Source organism: Platalea leucorodia (genome assembly GCF_965183815.1).
Source record: "Platalea leucorodia genome assembly, chromosome: 7".
NCBI lineage: Eukaryota > Metazoa > Chordata > Aves > Pelecaniformes > Threskiornithidae > Platalea > Platalea leucorodia.
The window spans coordinates 18,763,883-18,786,462 of NC_138829.1; the positions used below are offsets into that span (position 1 = coordinate 18,763,883).

A 22,580-nucleotide genomic window follows, 5' to 3' on the forward strand; every position below is an offset into this window, starting at 1 on the left:
AGAGTCCAAAAATAAGTGTCTTTATCATTTAACAACAACAAAAAAGGCAGAATCTTGAACACACTCCATCCCTCTGCCCTCTGGTTACTTCAGTGGTTCCCGTTTTCTGGATATCTCTTGCTTACATTCCTTAGTATAACCTAGTAACTGGCAGGATCCTGTGCTTGTGAAAACTGCCTGGCCCGTTGCTAAATAGCGGGAGGCCCAATCAAAAGCTAAGGAGAGCAGGGGATCATTTTAATGGGCTTCGACACAATCATCGCCAGGACCATCACTGTTTTAGAACTGCTGGGGGTCACTGATGAGGTCCTGAAGACTCCAGCTTGCAGCCCTCATAAAGACCAGCACCACAGGATAGGAAGGAACAAGTAACCTTGCAAGCCTAGAACATGTGTCATGAAAAGATTTATCCTCTAAAAATCACAAGGTTTGGTGTAAAGTAAAAGCCTTACTTTTATTAAGCTTGTTATGTTTTAACTATGGCTTCAATTCAGTCAGACAGCTCATGTTGAGATATACGTACTGAATTGTCTATATGTGGCGTTTTAGAGCCTGTTAGAGAAGTTAGCTAGTACCTTTTAACTGAGAGCCCTGTTCTGGCAAAAACAAGCCTCCAAAATAGGAGAATGTACTTCTGTTAACAACTGGTATGGAGACCATCGCACGTTACGTGTTGGTTACCCCCGGGGAGACGAACAGCCTGACACTGTCCCCACCTGAGGGAACTACCTTCTGAGTTAAGGGGCGGGCATATGGGCTGAGGTCTCAGGTTCATGCCTTGCTGACCGTCCTTTGGGGAAGGGACTTTATTTTGGTGTACTGTATAGTGCTGAACGATTGTACTAAGCTTAATAATCCAGATGAGCATTTGACTCTGCAACCCTCTCATTTCACAGTCACTGAGTGTCCTTTGTTTTCTCATTTTAGCAACAATGCACTAATGGGTTTGACCTGGACCGTGCCTCTGGGCAGTGCTTAGGTAGGACTTTAATTAAATCAATACATTTCAACTGGGGTTCAGAAACCCTGACTTTATTGAGTTAACACTGTGCTGCTGTTAGAATGTTTTAGTTGAAAAGTTCTTGCTGTGTGGCAAATACGGGTGTTTGTGTACATGTATATACAAAATTATATACATATATATATAAATATGTGTGTGTATTTACATAGCACAAGTATATACCAATCTTTGACATTGTTGAGATCCTAGTTGGCTGTCAGTGCTTCTCAAATAGCTGTGATGCATTAAGATGAGCTTGGGAGCTCAGTCTAGTTGCCAAATGACAAAGGTTGTTTACTCTCCTCTTTCTCCTCCAGACTATTTACTGTCTTTGTTGGCAGCCTCCACCTGGAGGCTCAGATAAAGTGTACCACTGCTTCAGGGTTGAAACTCCAAGTAAAGTGTTGAGACAATATAGGGAAACACGCACTTTGCTCTATAGCATCTTTTTATCAATGGCATTCAGTCTCCAGGGCAGCATCTTCTGCGTGCATTAAGGTCACCCAACAGTAAGGGAAAAACCAGCAACAGATTGCTTGCCCTGTCATAGCAACCTACTGCTTCTGTGCTCCGAGAACCAAGCGAATGCTCCGTTTGGCTAAACCATTTGTATCTTTCTAAATTTAATTCAGCAACGATCTCAATCAGAGCAAGAAAGAGGCCTGAACCACCCAGATCTGAACATCCCTAACTTTTTCTGTGGGAGGGAGCTCGGGAGTTCCAAAATCAGGATCCAAGTTTCACAGCTGGGCAAACCAAACCACCAGTGTTTGAAATCCTGATCTGCATGTTGTGGTTTGGACAGACCCTCTAGCAGGAACAGGCAGTAGCATGCTGTAGCCATGTGTAAATCAGTGTTTAAACCGAACATTTATAGAATAACAAAGCAGGCTTTCCCCTCTCCCTCTCCCCTCTAATAGTGAAGTAAAACAAGGAGAACACAGGATATGTTGAATATATGGGATGTTTCCTGTTTTAGTATGATCTAACTTCAAAGTGAGGCTCCACAAGGAAGGATTAGCTTTTCCGTTCAAAGAGAGTATCAAATTTTTTAGCAAAGTCTTGGGAAAAACATGTTAACTATTTTTTTGATAGGTCCCATTAAGAAGCAATCACTCATTTAACTTCTGCAATTTCCTTCCAGATATTGATGAATGTCGGACTATTCCTGAGGCCTGCAGAGGAGATATGGTGTGTGTCAACCAGAATGGTGGCTATTTATGCGTACCCCGAACAAACCCAGTGTATCGGTCACCATATCTGAATCCTTATTCAAATATTTATCCACCGCCCCCAGCACCAGGCCCCGTTCCTAACTACCCTACTGTTACAAGACCCCTGATCTGTCGATTTGGTTACCAGTTGGATGAAAATAATCAGTGTGCTGGTAAGTAGCAGAAATCTTTAATCTATACTTTTATTTATATTAAAGCTTGTCTGACATTGGAGAAACAATTGTCCTGCAATTATCCTTTAGTTATTGTAACACTCAAGCCCATTCTTTTGAAGTTCAGCTACTTTTTTTAAAGGATGTGAGCTCTACATTTCATATAGTCATTATTCGATGCAAGCTAAGATATGATTTAGTCTTATTATTTAATCAGGAAACCCACTTTTATGAGAGAAGTAATGTTTTTATGAGATAAACAACCATCTGAGGGCAGGTTATTTGTCAGTGCATCAAAAGCATGCCTTTTGTGCTTATGATTCTGTCCTTGAGAGAGAAGATAGATGGCCCATTTGAAGCATTAGGTGGGGACTGAGGAAATCTTGGTTCAGTTCTTGGCAGTATGTGACCTTGTTCAGATTCCTGGACCTCGGTCTTCCTCCTTTAAATGGTATAAATGAGAGTTGTTTCCTGCCATGCTTTGCATTCTTCACTTAGACTGTGAGCCCTTTGGAGCTCATACATCGCTCTAGAGGGTGGTACACAACTGTTAGCACGACCGTTGCTTTAGTGACTGTAGACTTCAGCTGAGACTGCAGCTCCCTTGTTCGAGGCACTGCGCAAACACACAGGGAAAGAATCGCTGCCCCAGCAGAGCATTGACATTGTCTTAGCACCTTGATATTCCCCAATCTCCAATACAAAAAACAAAAAAAAAAAAGAAAAATTTCTTGTGTTGCTAGTTTTTCTACTTTTGCATCTTCTGCTAGATTCTGATTCCACTTATTTCATTTTATACTGTGTTTAACTTGGATAGAAGCTGCTCCTGTGTTACTCAAATTTAAGGGAGATTTAGATTATATCCCTTTGGTTTGCTTGCTTTTGATAATGTCATGTTATGAAGGAATGGAGAGAAAATTTCTGAACTAAATTCAAGTAAATTCCACTGGCCAAAATATTTATTTTGATGCCAAACTTGGAATCAAGAGATCAGGATCAAACTGATCATCGGCAGCTGCTCAGGGTAAATAGTGGAGATGTAGCCCACAGGTCTACCACAAAGTTAATCTATAACCACTACTTGTTTCTGTATCTCAGTTGTCCTAATGGTAAAGTGAGATTTTTATCTGTTATTATATGTAGCTCATTGTCTGAAGGTTTTTATCAAAATCTTTTTTGAAATAGGACTGGTCTTTGACAAGAAAAAAAGCCCAAACTGCAGAAGATATGAGCTTTCAATAATTTTGCCTGTCTATAGACTAAGGAACTGCATTTAACTCAGAACTTTTCTTTTTGGAATGCTGCTGCAGAACAACACAAGAGCTAAAACTGACTTGTCTTTTGGGCTGATTCTGCCCTATTGTCTGAAATTTCTGGCAGGACTTGGTTTCAGATGATGTACTTTGTTTGCTTCCCTAGTGAGGAGACCATGATGCTTCACGGGAGCTGTGAGAGTCTAGATTTAAATTCAGCTACTTTGGGGCACATTTTTCTGTATTTGAATCATTGCCATCATTATGTTCCAAGGTGTGAAAAACGTATTTTTTAACCAGCACTAGTAGTAATACCTACTGGAAAATTAAAGAAGATGGTTTTTTAATGAGGAGTTTTGAAATCCTGGGATAACTGATGAGTTTGCTGTAAAACTAAGCATGTATACTATCCAGTCTTTTGAAAATTGCAACTAGTCCTTCTGATCTTAGCAAATTGATCAACCTCAGGTATTTTATCCACTGAAGTGGGCTTCCAGGAGTGTTTTCATTTTGCTAGCTCTGAGGTAGACGAATCAGGAAATGGGGCAGTTAGTGGAAAAGAAGTGCTGAAATCAAAGGGGAAATGAAAGCCCTGTATTTCACTCTCTCTGGCCTACTGCACGCAAACCATACTAATCAAAATAGGTGGATTTTGGAAACTTTTACAGTGGACCTTCCAGCCTGCAAAGGGTCTATGTGTTCCTATCCAAGCTGGCAGAAATGGGAGGACTAAGGCTTTCTTCAGTCGGGGCTGCTCACTTCTGCCACTTTAACTTTCAAATACGGGAATTTAATTGTGAGGGAAAGTTTGGTGAATAGAGACATTAACAAGAATAGATGGGAAAGGACCGACTGCCATTTGAGTACCACAGTTAGCTGGAAGCAGTTTTTGAAAGTCTACATCAGGTTTGAATTTGGGCGATGATGGATCATATTTGTGTTAGAGGAAGAAAAACAAAACTTAAAGAAAACAAGACCTGTCAGAGCAAAGGGGTCTCTGATGGGGTTAGATTTCATTTTTCATTTAGTGAAATCCTCTGGAGACATTCACTGTCTTGAGGCAGTATTTCTTTTCGTGTCTGCGTGCCCTAGGATGGAAAGTGTGAGCACCAAGGGAAGCGGTATGAGCAGATGCCTCACCGCGGTGGTGGTAGGAAGGACTGATCCCCTGTTTCCAGGACTTCTGCTGCAGTTAACAGGGGTGATGTGCAGCCTTGTGCTTGAAGGCCTTGGAAATGAGGCACCAGGGAACCCTGACAGGATCCTCAGAAACCACCAAAATTTCACACAGGTCATTTAAGAAAGTCTGAATTGCATGAGTCATGGCTCCATCTTATTATAAGTTAATTATAAGCATTGCATCATGTTAATAGTATTTCAGTTGCTTTGTGCTTCCCTGCTTGTCAGCATTCAGCATGCTCTTAGGATATGAAGCCATTCAGGGGTTAATTTTGTGGTGGAATGGTTGAAAAGAGTAAACTGGAAGCTATTTTGCCCAGTAGCTGAGCCACTATATAACTTACAGGTTTGTTATGTTGGTGTTCTGGCACCGCCTTCCAGCACCTTCTTTCCAAATAAAATTAGTCACAGGTATTTCCACTAGAGATGATGAGACTTTTTGCTATTGACTTCAGGGGAACCAGAGCTATTCTAATGCCAAAGTTTCTGAGAAATCTCCAATTTTTAACAGAGTACACATTTTTGTCTGGTCAGATATGGGGTTACAGGTCTGGGCCACATTTTCTATAGCTAGGCCAACAGAAATCTTTACTTTCCCTTTGAACTCCAGTCAAAACAGCTTATTAAACACGGAAACCTTCCCTGGGAGATTTGCAGCCTCAGCTTTGAAGCACTGAGCTTGTTCAAGAGACTTCCAAAGTGAAACAGGATAAAAATTTGATCTGAAAGCTGTATGAGACTTAACAAGCTCTTTTTTTTTATTCTCCCCCCCTGCCCCGGCCCTTTGCTAGAGCTGACAGAAACGTAGGAAGGCTGTGAGAGGGTGGCTCTGTCCCAGCCTGGCATCTGGCCTGCCTGCCAAGGCTCCACGTTCCCTGGCTCTCAGAGGAATGTGCACCCCGGGTGGTTCAAATAACATTCCCCTTGATGGGGGCTGATATGTTCCAACACAGCAAAAAAAAGAAATACAGGCCATTCTTCTCCTTTTCAAGCTTTTTTGGCCTCATCCTTTCTGGCCTGGATGGTCATAGACAGGGGTTAGGTGCCCTCGTTCCTTCCCTGTCCTGTTCGCCACTCAGTCTTAACAACACTCTTATCTCCAGATCTCGTCCTTTGCGGAAACAAAACCTTTCCTGGCACAAGTGCCTCTCAAAGATGCATGTCAACGACCACTTTGCCCACTCCAGTGTCCTCTGCGTGGTGCAGAAGTAGCTGTAGCCATTTGTGAGAACAGGCAGAGAAATATTTTAATGATAATTACTTTTCAATTCTTCTATGAGTCTGATTCCTGATACATGGTATTTTTACCCCTGGAGTTGCTGAATGCTTTATATCTTGTATGTATAAATGTACTGTGTTTTCAACAGCACAAAGTCTGTGTAAACTCATTCCAAAGCAGGTTGGGAATGACTTATAACCACAATTAATGCTGGAATAAAAGACCACATACAGGAAAAAGCAAAGAACATCTAGCACAACAGCGCTGCTTGAACTGTTTGTCTTCTAATGCTACTTCTCTATAAATACAGAATGGTTAGTCACAATAATGACTTTTTGTTCAAGGAACTTGGTCTAGTAACTGTTGGCAAGACTAAACTGGAGGGAGGGCCCGTGTTCTTGCATTACACATTCGTAAGCTGAGAGCTCTTTCCAATTCCCCTTCACTCCATCTTGCTGCTTCCTGATTTACAATGATCTTTAAAACATGCCTCAAGCAGAGATCCTTCTGGGCGTTGGGGAAGAATGTAATGGGTGGGCTCTTCTTTTTACTTTCTCTCCCATTAATGCACATGCACAATGGGAGGAGATGATGAGGTGGGGAAGTATCTGAGTGTTGAATGGAGGGATCAGAGAAAGCAGACTGCAAAGACAGGGAAGTAGATGTTAGGAAAGGTAAAAGCAGAAGGCAAGATGAGTATGACCTAGAGACAGAGAGAAGGGAGGAGGCCAGAGGAGTTAATTTAAAAAAAAAAAAAAAAAAAGCATCATCTTTATTTTAAAAGCAAAAGCTAAAAGGGAGAAGCACGAAAACAGAGGGAAATGGAAAGATGCTCCTTCCAAGTGTAAGAGAGAATTGTTCTTCAAGGCCTCATCTGTGGAGCAGCCATTGCTTCAGCTTCCCTCATTTCTCAAAGACTGCCAGGACCTCCTACATTCCCCACCTACACGTCCCCAGTCCTACATTCGCGGAGTGAAACTCCTTCCTTCAAAACACTACCTTCGCACAGATGGGGTTTAGATCATTATCATTTATATTGCAAGCATACCTAATACCCACATCCAAGCCTGCGATTGCGCTGACCTGCCCTGTGTGCAACCTCATTAAGAACAGCCTATGCCTAGATGAGTTTTCAAGCAAAATAAACGAACCAGATGTGTGTGTCTGGGCAGAGGGGAGGGAAATGAAGATATAGGGAACTGAAAGGAGTGCCCAGGTCTTGCGGCAGGCCCATGGCTGTGCTGGGGATAGAGTCCAGAATTCCTTATCCAATGGCTTAGTCACTACGCCAGGCTGCCTCCTAATACTGACTGTTCTAATGACCTCTCTGGGCACATAGAAACAAGAGGAAGAAAAGGAGTGAAATGCAGCAAGGAGATTATGCCCTGGAAAGGGTTGTGTAAAGGAAAAACAAATGGAATCCACTCCTGCCATTGCCTTTTTTGACCCTATTTGGTTCAGGTCTGTGTCTTTCCCTTTTTCTCTTGGTCTGTGAGACAATCTATTTTGCTACTCCAGAGGGCCAGTTCCTGAAGGCTATGCGTGGTCCCTGTTAGGGCAGCACTACCATCATGTCCAAATTAACTAGAAAAAAAAAGAAAGATTGCACTCGAATAGGTTCTGCAAGAGGTTGAGGGCGGCCTCCTGGAAGGACATGTAATTGATGACAACTCCTGATTAAATTAAGGGCCATGATGTGTAGCCTTTATTCGTAAGATGGTTTTCCTGTTGGGTTTTGTATGGAGAAATATAAATTCAGACCTCATGCTGCTATAGCGGCAGAAAAGTTGCCTCTGAAGCATCTCAAGAAGAAGCTATAGTTGGTGGCTAAAGCTTGGATTGGAGGATTTTGCATTCAGTTCCTGACTTTGCCATAGATAAATGTGCTGGGTGTTTTGGGGCTTCATGTCATTCTGTGTAAACTGAAACAATAATTCATTTTCAGGATTGTACCAAGGATAATTTCACAAGCAGATGATAGGTGCTGAGATAATTCCCTGACAAGCATCATTTAAAAATATGTAATCAGGAGAAAAAAGGCCCATTTTAATAATCCTACAACAGTGAAGCTCAAAGTGAGACATGTGGAACTTATTTACTTCCCTAGAGCACTAACCTGGTTGGAAATCACTGGGCACTTTTGTCTGTGTTTCTGCATAGATCAGAGGAGAGAGGAAGTCCCAGAACTTTATCAGTATCTCCCATTTACTTCAGGAACACCTGTGCTACAAAAGCTTTCAGTGGTTATTTGGTCCTGGAGTTTTTCAGTCACCATCTACTTATGCTGTGCTCAGTTCATGTTTTAGCACAATTCATGGTGGTTGACCCTTGATTATCTAATGTAACGAGACTAGACAAGCCAGGTAAAATAAAGACGTGGAAAATACAAACTATGTACATTAAGACAGAAGACCAAATGCCAGGGGACTAATGGAAGAAGGATAATTAACATCATAGAGTACAGACATACTTAACATAGGCCTGTCCCATTGGATAAACCCACATTGTACATCTCCAGACAAACATACCTATAATTCTTCTGGATCCAGCCTCAGTGCTTCTGATCTGATGGCCTGATCTATTCACAACCCCAACAGTCTTCATAAAGGTAATCACAAGTTGACCATAAAATATTCATGGGCAAAAAGGTACACCTGAAAACACTCAGAGCTCCTTCCTCCCTCAGGAAACCATTGCACCAGCACGGAGGATGGGCCAGGGCTGAGGAAAGGCAAGATTCAGCTAGTCCCTACAGCAGGGTCCATCAGTAGGGTCACTCCTACAGAAATTTGACCATCAATAAATGTATCCTCCCCCAGCAGAATTTACCAAGGAGAATGACGGTGGAAATGCTGCTTTTCACTGAAGTGAATCCATTTGTGGCAGAGGAGTTGGCTTGATAGCAAAGGTTGCTGTACGTATCTGTCTATAGCAGGGTAAAATGAGCCTTCTGTGGCTTGGATTATTCCTTCTTTCATTCCTCGCTAAGTGCAGTGTGGGAGGAGTACGGTTTGGTGGGTAAAGCACAGGCGAGTGCTTCGTTTATTTGTGAAGCTTCTACTACTCACAAAGACATGAGTAAAATTGAACCAAGAAATATAACATGCAAGCCAAGGAGGCTGGCAAGTTATTAAGAAAACTGGCATCTCTGTGTACTGGAATGGAAAATAGCAGGCTCCTGGGTATGGCAAAACGTAACAGTAAGCGCAAGTCCATCATTCTGCATGTCAGTGCCTTTCAAGCATCACTGACTGACTGTATTTATGTGTGGTGATGTGAGAAGGGAAAATAAAATAAACACAACTACAGTATAGCCACAACTGAACCTGACAACTACAGTCATACTGGGTAGATAGCTGGATAGTCCACTGGAGACCAAAAACTCTTAGACCTCTGATTATGGTCCCCATTGACTTTGGTGAAGATTTTAAGGTCTTGGAGCAGAAGTTCTTGCACTGAATTTATTAGGTTTCAGTTAATTTGTCTTGAGCCTAAGCCACTGACTTAAAGCCACTGACATAAGTAGCTTATGGTCAGGGAGTTTGGTGCCATATTTTCCTCCTGACAGACTCCTGATACCATGATAAGGATTTCCTGGACATTGTGAGGGAAGAATAGACAGCTGGTTAGAAAATCACCTTATGATTAAAAACTGTGGCCACCAGGAGTGCTTGAATTTGCATTCAACTTTAACTTGAGCTAAACTGATTCTCTCTGTGGAAGTGTCTTCACCTGCTTATCAGGGGTGATTAAAAGTTTTCTGGTTTCTTCTGTACTGAGCTGTGAGCCAGGAGGGAAGCACAGTGGCATACGGAGGGGGACAGCTGAATGAGAATGTGTCACGTTACAAAACAAAACTGGTTTGTATGCAGAGAAGGGGCATAAGCACAGAAGGGACAATGCCCATATCTTGTTAGATGTGCAGGCCACAGTCCAGACACAGAAAGGTTAAAATCTCTCTAGACTGTGACCTCTCTGTTTCATCATGTGTTTCAGTTTCCCCTCTTTCTTGGAATTGTATGACACTTTGGTACACAAAGTGGCAAGAACCCAGGAATCCCACCTCCCTTGTGCTTTGTAGACTGCAGAGGGAAAGGGTATGCAAGGGAAAGAGGTTCAACTGAGACTCTGGGTTTTGGTTGGTTTAATGGCCTCCGTTAAGCCTGGTCTCTGAATTGGGTGTTATTGGTCACTGGGCTCTGAGCCAGATAATACATAGACTTCAGTTGTCACCAAGAGCTACTTGGCAGGAGGTTGTACCTGACTCACTTCAGAGGAGCAGTAATCATGCCCAGCCTGCCATATCCTCAGGTATGTGCTGGCCAGGGCAGGGGTCTCACCCCTGCTGTTAATCTCTGAATGATTCCTTAGACTCACTGCTAACAGCAGTCTGATGCATGGGGCTTTGTGGCTGCCTTGCCTTTATTATGTCTCACTTCCAGGGATTTCAGCAGTGCCAGATCAGTTAAAGCCACTATGGACCGATTAGCTCTGTCTGCTCTGGAGCAGATTTCATGAGCTTTGTGGGATAGCTGTCATGGAAGGCAGTCCTGCCAACTAGACAATTACGGGGCTTAAAAGAAAATTAAGTCACTTAACGGTGCTGGAAGATTGACAGACTTCATAAGTACCCTTCCCCAATCCATTGGCTCTGTGGCTTGTTCTTCTCTCATTTTCCTATGGGTGTGTTGGCTGTGGATGACAGTCCGTGCCTAGCTTTCTGCTGGGACCCTCAGGGACTTTGGTTGCATGAGCGATGCCTTCTCTACCTCCCTGTGGCATAACGTGCAGAGTTCAGTACGTGATAGAGTGTCTCTCCTTACCTGGAAGGCTTATTTATTTTCAGTGCCCTTCATAGCACCAGCACTCTGCTCAGGCCTATGTTAATTTTTGCATATATTTGCAGCACCCACAGTGCCTAGAGATGGCAGTGTTCTCAATGACTTAAAAGTCACTGTTTTTCTTGGCCTCTCCCTTATATTTTTTGGGTCAGCTTTGTTTCTTTTTGCTTGGTTCCAGCCTGAAATTGGCCATGGTTATATGTCACAATCAAGATGTTAAGCCAAAATATATAGAAAATATGAATTGGCTCCTTTGCCAATATAAATCAGCCAGATGGACCGTACGTTTTGCCAGACTCTATAGGCAGAGGTAATGTGCTGGCATTGCTTCTTTGCCTTGTCCCTAAGACACCGGACCCATGACAGAGCTGCCACGCAGAAATAGAAGAGCTGCCTGATGTTGTGTGGAGTTTAACATGCTCTGACCCCTTCATCTGCCAGTTGACTGGCTTCCCATTTTAGTACTTCAATGAGAGAATTTTTCAAAGAAAATAAAGCTACTGGAAGATGAATGGGAGTTACACATGATCAGCCCAGGGGGAGTAGTTTCAGCGTTCTGCCTCTTGGCTGGGACGTCCTGCCCATTGGGGATGACAAGGTGCGCTGAAGTCTATCTTCAGTTTTAACACCAGCAAAACCCTCTCTGCTTTTAGTTCTTTTCAACCGTAACTCACAGTTACAGGTGCCCTGTGGTATAAGGCTATGCTGTAGCGTGAGGAGAAGGATGGCCCAGATGATAGGGCAGTAGTATAGGTGACAGGACAGCTGAAATGAAGGCCCAGGTCCCCAGTGCTTGGTTAGGTCCCTTGCTCTCACTGACCTTCATCCTCAGTGGAAGTTTAGCCTGTAAATGCCCGTTGAACTGGCCTGCAGTCTTTGCCACAGGCTGCCAGTATGACCTCAGACCTCTTTGCTCAATATTGTTTTCAGAATTGACTACTTATCTATCTGAGGAATCTCAATATCTGAGCAACCAGCTGGAAACCCTTGAGGGGTCTAGGTTTTCAGGCAGAGGCATTCAGCACTTTCTGAAAGTCATGGTGTGTATGGTGTCTTCATTTGGGCGCCTGCAAGTGTGTATATACAAACTCAAAAGTCCTTCTGGAAAATTTCCTTAGCTTTGCTATGGCTCAGCTCTACATCAATAACACGCCACTACAGTGAGAATAAATCTGTTTGTGTTCATGAGGCATTCAGATACTGAAAATACAAGAAGTGCTTCAGCTAAACAGGTTGAGCCTGGAAGGAGGGGGAGAGGAGTGCATCATAAACTTGCAGGGTTTGAATGAATCCATGATCTACTGCTTGGTCTGACACTAACTGTGTTGTTTGGTTTGGGTTTTGTTTTGTTTTTCCACAAAAATGAATAATTTTAATGTCTGCTTTGTTGTAATATGTTGAGCTTGTTTCCATTTTCTTTCTTTTTTTTTTTTTTTTTTTTTTTTTTTTTTTTTGTGAAGTAAAATTCTTGTTTTCCAGCCAGGCCCCTGAGTAAATGAAGTATTAGCTGGTGAGCTGGTAAATTGCTGGTTGGATCAAAGGCATTAAGTGGTTTTGTGGTACAATCCCAACATATCTATAGGTGACACTGAGTGGGAAGATTGTACAAACAGTAATACACAGAAGTCTCGAAAAGCTACAGTTGTGGTCAGGAAATTAAGGGACTGGAAACCCAGCAGCAGATGAAAAGATAACCTAACACATGGCCATCTGATGGAAGATGAACAGTAGAAGGCAGTGATGTTAAGAGAGTCTCTCTGTGGGGCAGTTCCTGGCAGTGTTACTAAGACTTCTCATCCCAGAACAGAGAGGGAATAGTCCTTCAATATATTCTGTTGAGAATGGATCCAACCTACTGACATTAAATGTAAGTACTTTACTACTGGATAAATGTAGGTAAGTTTATGGAGATCTCAGTATAGAGCAACAGTAAATTGGAGGCATTATTGAGGGTGACTTTGATTAAAAGAATTAAGTATATTGTAAAGCTTAGCGTAACATGACAGCAATTGGAACTGTAAATGCCAGAGAAGCAGAAGTTGTGTATGGTGAGTGGTACAAAAGAATGATTATTCTGGAATAGGGTATAATTTGGTGAAATGAAGGAAAATTACTTTTAGACTGAACATAGTAAAACCCTTTATGACAGTGCAGTGCATCAGGTTATACAAGAATACACTAGGTATGCTGTAGTGGAGGAATAGTCCAAAATGTATCAGAAGAAGCATTTAAAAACTGCCTGGAACAATTGTTAGCAAGAAAGTCTTGCACAAGTTGGGGGTGGGATAGATGTTATCAGGTATCTTTAAGTTGCTGTACTTTTGAGTCCTTTGATGTACTTCCAGCTTCCAGTGTGCACAGAGGCACAAAAGAAAACTGTTTGCTTTATCTAACGCTGCAGAGAAAAGTTCATAGCATGGGTAAGAGTCTCCACCCATTAAATAACAGTTATTGTCACTATCGTGGAGCAACGCAAAGCTGAGATAGCTTAAACGGGTAGCCTGACATCCCCTTCCCAAAGGAGGAATCTGGGAGCAGTGCAGAGGCAGTTTGCCAGACTGCCAGTCCTTACCCCTGGAGCAGGACCCAGGCCAGGGAGAGGAGATGTGGTCTGAAAGCTATAGCACGCTGCTAATTTCCTGCTATCGCAACCCCCGTGGGGAATCCTAAACCAGGCATAGGCTGGAGCAGCCTTGGATCGTGCTCATGTGTTTCAAAGGCAGACTGCAGCAATATATACAACACTTGTTGCCAGCAAATCACTAAGCACTGCATCTGGAGCTTTAATTCAGAAGCAGATTGAAATTATTTTAATTAAAACCAGGGCTGACTTTGTGATGGAACAGCCCAGAACGGTGCATTGACAGCTATCAGTTGGTTTCATGCAGTCATCCCAAAAGACTGTAGCATGCCAACTTTAGGAAGGAGGTGTTCTTCCCCACTAAATCAGTGCTATTTGAAAATATGGTTTTGTAAAGCCTCTGTTATGATATTCAGGTAGTACATTGCATTTTGGGACAAAATTCTCAGTGAAATCAGTGATTTTTTTTTGGCTTGCAACATGACAATTTGGCTCATTGACATTTTCAAGAGGTTTAACTAGTCATAGATGAAAAGCGGCATAAGAGAATAAGAATTTTTAAAACGTTACGCATAAGACTTCCAACACTGCCTATGATTTTAATGGAAAAAAGTGAAAATTTTATCTCCATATTCCCCAGGCAATTTTCAAAACCTAAGTGTAGATTTGAGCCCAGAGAGCTATGGCACAGATGTGTCCTACACAGACTGGAGAATGCCTCTAAATGTAATTCGCAGCTGACAATTTGCAGTATATCCATTAATGACCCAGCAGGTCATGTGCACTCTGAAGCTGATAAGGGATGTATATCGTCACAAGACACAAAATACCATCACGCTGCTTCATCAAAATTTAGAGCTGAAACCTAGAGGCTTGCGACATGAAACCATTTCAGAAATACTTGATCCATCCATGGTTCATTCCTTCTGACCTGGGGAGGGACGTGAAATGCTGAATTAAGCACTGTCTGCAGTATTTGATTAGAGATGATTAGAAAGACTACAAATGGTAAAATGCTAATCATGCTAAGGATTTGCTAGGCATGCTTCCGTGCTGGAGATTGTGCCGTCTAAAATGCGCCTGCTCTCTTGCATGACCGAGTATGACCACAGACATTGTGGTAATAAGGGGCTAATAAAGGGAAGTACTATGATAAAGGAAAAAACGTAATTTAGCTCTTCACTAGAGCAGGCCCTCTTGATGGAAAATTCACTGGGATGTGCCTTCTGGAGAGTAAGAGCAGGAGTTTGCTCCAGGAATAACCACAGACATTAAATGTTCCTGCTGGTTGGGAACATTGCTTTGTTTATTTAGTTAGTTATTTTTTAATTACAGAGCATGTTTTTTCAGGCCAGGCTACCTGGAATTGAACCATTTGGCTTGGGAATGCTCAATGTGACCATGTGTCTTTCTGAGCTTTCACAGGTACTGTGAGAGACGGTGGGACTGCCTGTGACGCTGGTAGTATGACTGGCCACATGTTCAGCCTTTAGCACTAGCCGGCAATTTCTGAATTCTGGTGCAAAGAAGGTAGACTTACCTTGAAGCTTTGGGGACAAAAATGTGCAGATCTGTATGTGTGAGTAGGGCAGCCTTGATTCTAGCTGTGTTTGTACAGCATCCAATGAAATGGTTCTCCCACCTCAACAGTTTCTAGTAAACGAAGCAGAGATTCACAAAATATTGCTGCTGTGATGAACTGCACTGATAACAAGGTTTACAACTAATCTGTATAGACAAGCATTCTAAGTATTTTCTCTTAGCTACCTCCAGGAGAGAGTTCAGTGTGCAGGGGATTCCTGTTGCCTTCACAGGCACTCAATTCTCCCAATATAAGAAAGACGTGGTATAAGAAAGACATGGGCATACTGAAGAGTATCCAGCAAAGGACCACCATGGTGGTTGGAGGGTTGGCGCACATAACATACAAGGAGAAGTTGAGAGAAGTGGATTTACTCTGCCTTAAGATGAGGCTGGTAAGGGAATTGTATTGCTTGCTGTCTTCAACTGTCTAGTGTGAGCATGTAGAGATGAAGCCAGATTCATCTCAGAGGTGCACATGGACAGGAACAGGCAAAAGTTGCAACATGGGAAATTCTTATTAGATATAAGGAGAAAGGTTATCACTGTGAAGGTGGTCAAACACTGGAACAGAGGTTCGTAAAGGTTGTATCCTTGGAGAAATTCAGACCTCAGCTGGAGAAGGTCCTGAGCAACCTGACTTGAATTGTCCCTGCTTTGAGTGGAGGCTTGGACCAGATGACTTCCAGAGGTCAACTCCAACATGCCTTGTGCAATGGTTCTGAGACTGCAGTGCCTGAAGTGCAGGAGCCTGTGTCTGATACTGGTTCTACCCTTTAATTTATCTGAGAGTCCCATAAAATGAAAGTGATATTCTCTTTGTCACATAGACTTTGAGTTTTAGCATTGATTTTAAAGTGCTGTAAGATCTTTGGATGGAAGCTGGTATAGTGAAATAGAAACAATAATCAGAAGTGAAGGATTTTAATCTCAGCTTTTCAGTGAAGTGAATCTTGAGTTTTACGGAGTGCAAATTCAGTCAAGACCATTGAGATCAACACACCTGTTTTATGCCAGGACCAGTACAGGGGAAGAAGCCCTGCCCTTATCTCGATTGATTTATTGTTTGACAGGCAGACTCCTGCAAGTGTTAGGTAACTTTTATTGGAAATATTCTTTGCTGCAGTTTCAGCCTCACGGCTTGGCCTGCCTGGGATTTTCACAGCCATCCAGAACCTGTCGTGGTCCTGCTCAAAACTGGCAGTTCTTGGGGCTAAATGAAACACAACTTTCTGCCTCTAAAGGTTCAGCACATCTGCTTTGAGGGCTTGTTATCTCAGCATTTCACAAATCTTGACAGTTTCTGTCTTAATTTATGCATTAAAGGTAACTGAATGGGTTTTAAAACAGAGAGAGAAAGAAAATGAAAAAGCCCTTTGAGATGAAACACCTCTTTTTCCAGGAAGCCATGAACTGAGAGTAAGGAGAGCAGGAGAACTGCCAGTAGACACCCACATCACACACTAATTGGAACAAAGTAAACCTCCCATATCCACACAGTTTTCATTTATCCAGGATGGTTTGCAACCCAGTTGGCTGGCGGCAATTTTTGGAACATTGCAAGCAAATGTGGCTCAATCATTATAAACCAGTGAATGCCAAATCTGAGTTAAAATGAGTTATTTGAGCAGGGATTATAGGCATTTTCCAATGATCACCACCACAGAAATAAATAAATAGATGGCTTGCTATGTATATACTCAAAGGGGAATGTTGCCCAACATGCATAGCTCTTTGCTATTAACAGTAATGAGGACACAGCTGTCTGAGCCTGGAAGCCAGTATTTGCAGAGGATAATTCTCAAAGATTTTTCTTCTCCACTGGCTTTTGTCCACTACCCATTCTTTGCTTACAAAAGAGCCTAAAAGGCCCTAACATTTATACAAGAATTACCTTGGCTTTGTGGCGCTTTTGAGATTGTTATAAAGCAGGCTGACACATAGACAGATTTGAAACTCAGATGAAATATGAAAAACAATTTTCTCCCCTGATAAGCTCCCCAATGCCCTTAGTGCCAAGCATAACACTCTCTTCGTAGTCAATCACGACAGCTCCTAGAGCAGCTGGCAAGGGTTGCTGCCATGGGCAGAGATCTGAAGTCCTAAGAAGGACTTCTAACTCCCACTGCCTGCAGAGCTTGTGGCTGTGCCTGGGCAGGCTAGTGATGTGAGTGTTGAGTCACGTATAACTGGTCAGCTCTACAGGGCCTCTAAAGCAAATCTAAAGCTGCCCCACTGTCCAGACACACGTTCTGCAAGCACTCTTGGTGCAGCCAAGCTCTTTTCCCTGGTTTTATTGGCTAGGTTCAGGGAATAAGGTCTTAGATTCCTGGAGGCAAAGCACTGTGGTCTCCATTGCATGTGTGTTTGACTCACACAGTTCAAGTGACATGAGGCAATCTACAGCCATGCCACCTCCGGCTGGAGCCTCCTGGCATGCTCAAGCCAGGCAGCTTTGAATCCAGTCCATTCCTGAACGAGATGCTGGTGATGACTGCTGAAGCTTTGTGAGAGATTAGTTAGTGATGAATCTCATATTACTATTCCAGTTCACCATAATGGAGATCCCTTGTTTATACATGCATGGGGTCCTCTTTTTTCATGCATATTAAAGACTTCAAGGTATACTGTGAGAGTGACTAGAGCATCCATGCTGAATTCTCTCTAGGGACATGTACATATTGCACACCTAGAATCTCTCTTGTTTTTTCAGCTCTCAAACGCTTCACTCCCACAGTTGTTTGCACAACATGCTTGAGCAATGGTTAAAGCTTTGTCGCACGTCCAAAGTGGCTGCATTTTAATGGAAGAAGCAACTCTTCCCATAAAAGTTCCTGTTATATCCTGCAGGTGGATATTTGCATCCCTTTGTTTTCATTGCAGCTTTAATTTCTGGATCCATTTGGATCAATTTCTTCTGCTGTATTAAAAGTAGGGCTGTTCTCTTCTTTACTAGTTATTGTGGTCTATTCACAGTCTCAGACCTCTTCAGCCTGCCAAAACACTTGGAAAAGGAGCTCTTAATGACTCAGTTAAAAAGTACGGTCAAGAAGTTCACTTATTAGAGGAAATGTAAACTGACCACCAATTGGCTAAACCAGCTGGCTGGACTATTTGTGCTAGTGATTTCTCAGAGCTCCCCGGGGAGCAAAAGTGGGAATAGCAGTTCTCTTCTTTTAGTTCTCTCATGCTCTGTACCCAAACAGAAAAGTCTTTGAAAGAATTCGTTGGAGGAGAAGCCAATAGGATTTCACAGACATGTTTAAAAGCTTTATAAATAGTGCTTTAAACTCCTATATTTTTAATATATTCCTTCTTACAGGGTCTTTTTAAACTATCCCATAGAATTGCAGAGAAAACATATAATTCAGCCATAGAAAATTCACTTTTTCAGTGTTAATGGTTCTACTCCTGTGAAATTTTATAAGCCTTCTCTAGAGGTTCTTGCATGAGACTACTTCCTATCATGCAGCAAAGGGAGGCCTGCAAACACCTTTTGCTAGAAGTATGTTTTAATTTCGTAGTGTGCATGCCCTGGCTCTGATTGCACCTCTCTCGTTTCCATTGCAATGGAAAGTGTCGCTTACATGACCTCCCAGCAGCTGGGAGTATTCGCAGTAAGTGTTCACTGCCTCCTCTCACCACCCTACCAGCACATCTCAGTGTAGCATATTATCATACAAAATAGGTAATTTTGAGAAATGGGTAGTACAACAGTAACGCTCCATTTATTCAGCTGAAAAAGATGTTTCCTGCTGATGAAGATGAAACCATGTTGAGCAGCAACTGCTTGGTATCTCCTAATTCAGCAGGTTCGGTGTCATCAGTGGGATGCTAACACATCTCTACCCCACTCCAGCAGGGTACTTGCATCACTCTTGTTCCACTGTACCACAGCCACTTGGAATAGCGTAAGTGCAGCGGGGAAATAACTGAGATGCCCAAATCACATGCACTGACCATGGACTTCATAAGTTGTGCAGAACCTGCAACAGGAAACCATGACTCCAGGGCGTACAGTTATGCTCCAGTCCATGGAGTTTCCATGTTTAAGCAAAGCCCTTAATTGAAATCAGTAGTTTTTCTCATTTCTGATCCCAGAATTAATATGCAGACTGTGCATTTGTGCAAAAGCTCTCGTGGGACACTGAAAATAGTCCACACAATTGGGTGTGATCTTGTAGCAACAGGGAGCCCTAGTGACTGGTGGGAGTGAGGAGCTGCGGTCATGCAGGTGCTGCCAAGTGTATGAACCATGCGCAGGTCTGTTCTGAGCAGAAGGAGAAGAGGCTGCTGCCCCTTTTGTCTCCTTGCTATGCACTTATCTGCATGGCTGTCCAATAAATCTCAATCACAAAAGCAGGACTAGAAGTGCTCAGAGAGCAGAGTACTTTCACAGTTTAGCTGTTGTTTATCATCTTTGAGCAACGTTAAAAGTGTGCTAGCTAAAAAAAGGCTCAGCTAGCTGGCAGGAGATCTAGAACCTGTGACACATGTTGAGCAATTTTCATACCAGGCAGAAGGAGCAGCATTACAGATTCATGCCTCACACTATTTAGTATCCACCTCCAGGCTGACCATCTATGTGAAGAAACACTTTAATCCTTGTTTAGCAATCGACCGATAACATAATGCATGTGGGATGCAGATAGAAAATGAATTCAGCAATCAATGGCCAGTCCTCAGACACTGAAATATGCAATTAAACAGGTGTTTAGGGAGTTGATCTTGGATTGCGTCCACGCTCAGCAGGGTCAGTCGTCCTTGGAAAAAAACAGTGACCCCACACAGCAGCAGTTTGAATTTGGCTTCAGTCGGCACTTTAGGAATGTGGCATTGTTATTTCTCCCCTTTTCTTATCAAATGTAATTATCTTGAGAAAAAAAAGTTTTGAGAAAACATGTGATTTCACTGAGTAAAAATCTACTACTGAGGAAATTATTTCTCAGTGTCCAAATAAGGAGTGGGGGAGAAGTTTGGGGAAAGTGCTCTGTTCCAAATAATCTTGGAACTGATATCCATGTTACTGAGCTCGGATGTTTAGTCCTGGCCTGCAATTATTCCTATAAAAAATAGACATCCAATCTTTCTATTATTTTAAAATGGAGCCCCGAGGATTATAAATGACTGAACGAGCTGCAGTGTTTGAGCAGACAGAGATTCTGGAACGAGCTCGCAGCCTTGAGCCTCTCTGCAAGAACTTTGTATCTCGAGAGTGGGGTGAGCTCCTGGGGTTGTGATGTTACAACAGCAGGACTAAAATACAGATAGAATAAAATAAAGAAATAGGGCCCCCAAATCACCCATACCTCCTAGCAGAAGGGGGAAGAAGACTTTCCATGGCAAACTTTTTTCGATCTGCAAGACCTGTGCTCTCACAACTGTCAAATTAATCTTCAGCCTTACTGTATTGAACCCCATGGTGCTAATGTCTCTCAAATAATCATGATGGCAAAAACATACCCACTTTTGTCAATGGTTGATCAAAAGAAGGAAACACAGCCATAGCTACTACTGTGACCCACAGAAATTTATGGCATGATTATCAGAATTCATTACTTAAGAAAGGAAGTCATGCATGCTAAATATGTTCCAAATAGAACAAAATGTAACAGTCCATCTGTGAAACAGCACACATTGCCAAAAGCATATTGTCTTGGAAATCTGCTGTCCACATTGGCTTCCCTCTTGAATACAGAGTCCAAGCAAAGTTTTTCTTCTAATCGCCAAAGTCTCCAAGAATGTGGTTCTAGCTCAGAGACGACAAGTCCACATCCTTCCATGATAGCTCTCTGCTAGGGGCATTATCACCTTGCCAGCCAGCAGGGAAAGGAGCTGTCGTGGAGGGGGCGGAACGGTCACAGCACCCTGAGCGTGGACCACACCTGCGGAGGGATAAGCGTAGTCACCGATCCCACCACTTTCAACATCAGTGGATGGACTTAAGGCAGCAGTCTCCCTTGTTCCTGTAGTGGCAGGTGCACATCATCTCCTTGGGATGGAGCTTCTTTGGTAAGCTTTCCACATGCGTTTACTCTATCGTGTGGTATGTAACCACATGCTCATAAATACAAAAATGAAACTCATCAATATATTTATTTAACTTTTTTTTTTTCTTTTAAAAGTAGCTTTTTGTCAAGAAAGTCTTTTACTGAAGGACTCTGATATTGTCTCTGAACTGATGAGCTGATCTTAAGGACTTTGTTTCCTTCTGTATTCTTTAGTGCATAAAGTCCTGTTTATGCACAAAGTCCTCTTTTTCTGAGAAGAAAGGCAAGCAGTGTCTTTGCTTCCAGTGGGCAGGTGCATCCACTTCCTGAGCACCTCTGCTCCTTCTCCCCTTCTCTGCTGGCTTTCTCCCCTGGCTTTCCACCTCTTAAAGTCACTTAGCTTGCCAAACAATCTCCTACTTCCTGCATCTCCGCTTCCCCTAATCTGCAGTTTAGTCCCCTCTGGGCTCTTTGATTCAGCAGGTTGTCTGTGGTAATAACTTGGATTCTTCCTCTTTATCTTGCTTCATGCTTCATAAAGATGCAATCGTTCTATGTGTCCTGAAAGGAAGGCTGTTGGCATGCCCAACATCTGTAGGCTGATGACTCAACATCTAGCATAACAATGCTATCAACATTTTCTAAGTTTTCCATATTTTTCTGCAGTTACTACAAACAAACATTAGAGGTACAATATCTCTCACTAGAAATCAAATTTATTGATAAAAGTACAAACAAAAAATGAAAAACTGCACGTGTACATTTAAATCTTTGCAAAGGAGAAATCACTTGGAAGAACTTTATGAATTCCTGTTCCCATTTTCAGTAGTTTCACTGGCCAAGATAGATCTCCTAATGGCCTAGGAAATGAAAAAATATATAAGGTAAGCAGAAAATCTCAGGCGTGATGGTTATGGATATAGATAAAAATAACTAAATGTTAAATGATGTTAAATCATTTAATGAAGACTTTAAGACACCACTTTGACCACATAATCTGTATTTTTTGTGACACAGGCCATTAGAATGTTACCCAGCAATTGGTGTTTCAAGCACACAGTTTTTTGGTACAGCATATTTCAAGGAAGAAATACTGTTCAGGTTTAAGGCCCTAAAATAAGGAAACATCTACCATGTGCTTTATTATGTTTTTCAGATGGTTAATCAGTAGTACTGCTAAAGTTTGTGCTTTATTTTTATTTTGAATTTTTCTTCTAAACACTGAATTTCATCCCATGGTCTTTTGCTAGCTTTAGTGACCATCTGCAGCTAAAAACTTTGTTTCCATGAAGATGTTTGTAGATCACAGGCAAATATGCCTTGAATGTTTTCTTAAATAGATTATTACATGGAGCATTATTTTGCTTGGAGACAAATTTTTGTGACTTGGAATTACTCTTTGGAGATTTCCTGATCGCTTTGCAATATCGCTTTTTGAAGTGTTGACACCAGAAATGTATTTCAGTAATTACATGACTAATGCAATATACCGTGGTAAGAACAATTTCCTGTGTCTACTCAGTGTTCTCATGTTTATGCTTTCCTTTCA

The 22,580-nt window shown here is 42.2% G+C and overlaps 1 protein-coding gene across 1 annotated transcript in view; it reads left to right on the forward strand.

The window, feature by feature from the left end:
* FBLN5 (fibulin 5) overlaps positions 1–22,580 on the forward strand; it is a 46,702-nt gene that overhangs the window by 3,876 nt on the left and 20,246 nt on the right. The window contains exons 3-4 of the mRNA XM_082316901.1: positions 928–979; positions 2,145–2,387. Coding sequence (XP_082173027.1) covers positions 928–979; positions 2,145–2,387 — 295 coding nt within the window. The remainder of the gene's footprint in view (positions 1–927; positions 980–2,144; positions 2,388–22,580) is intronic.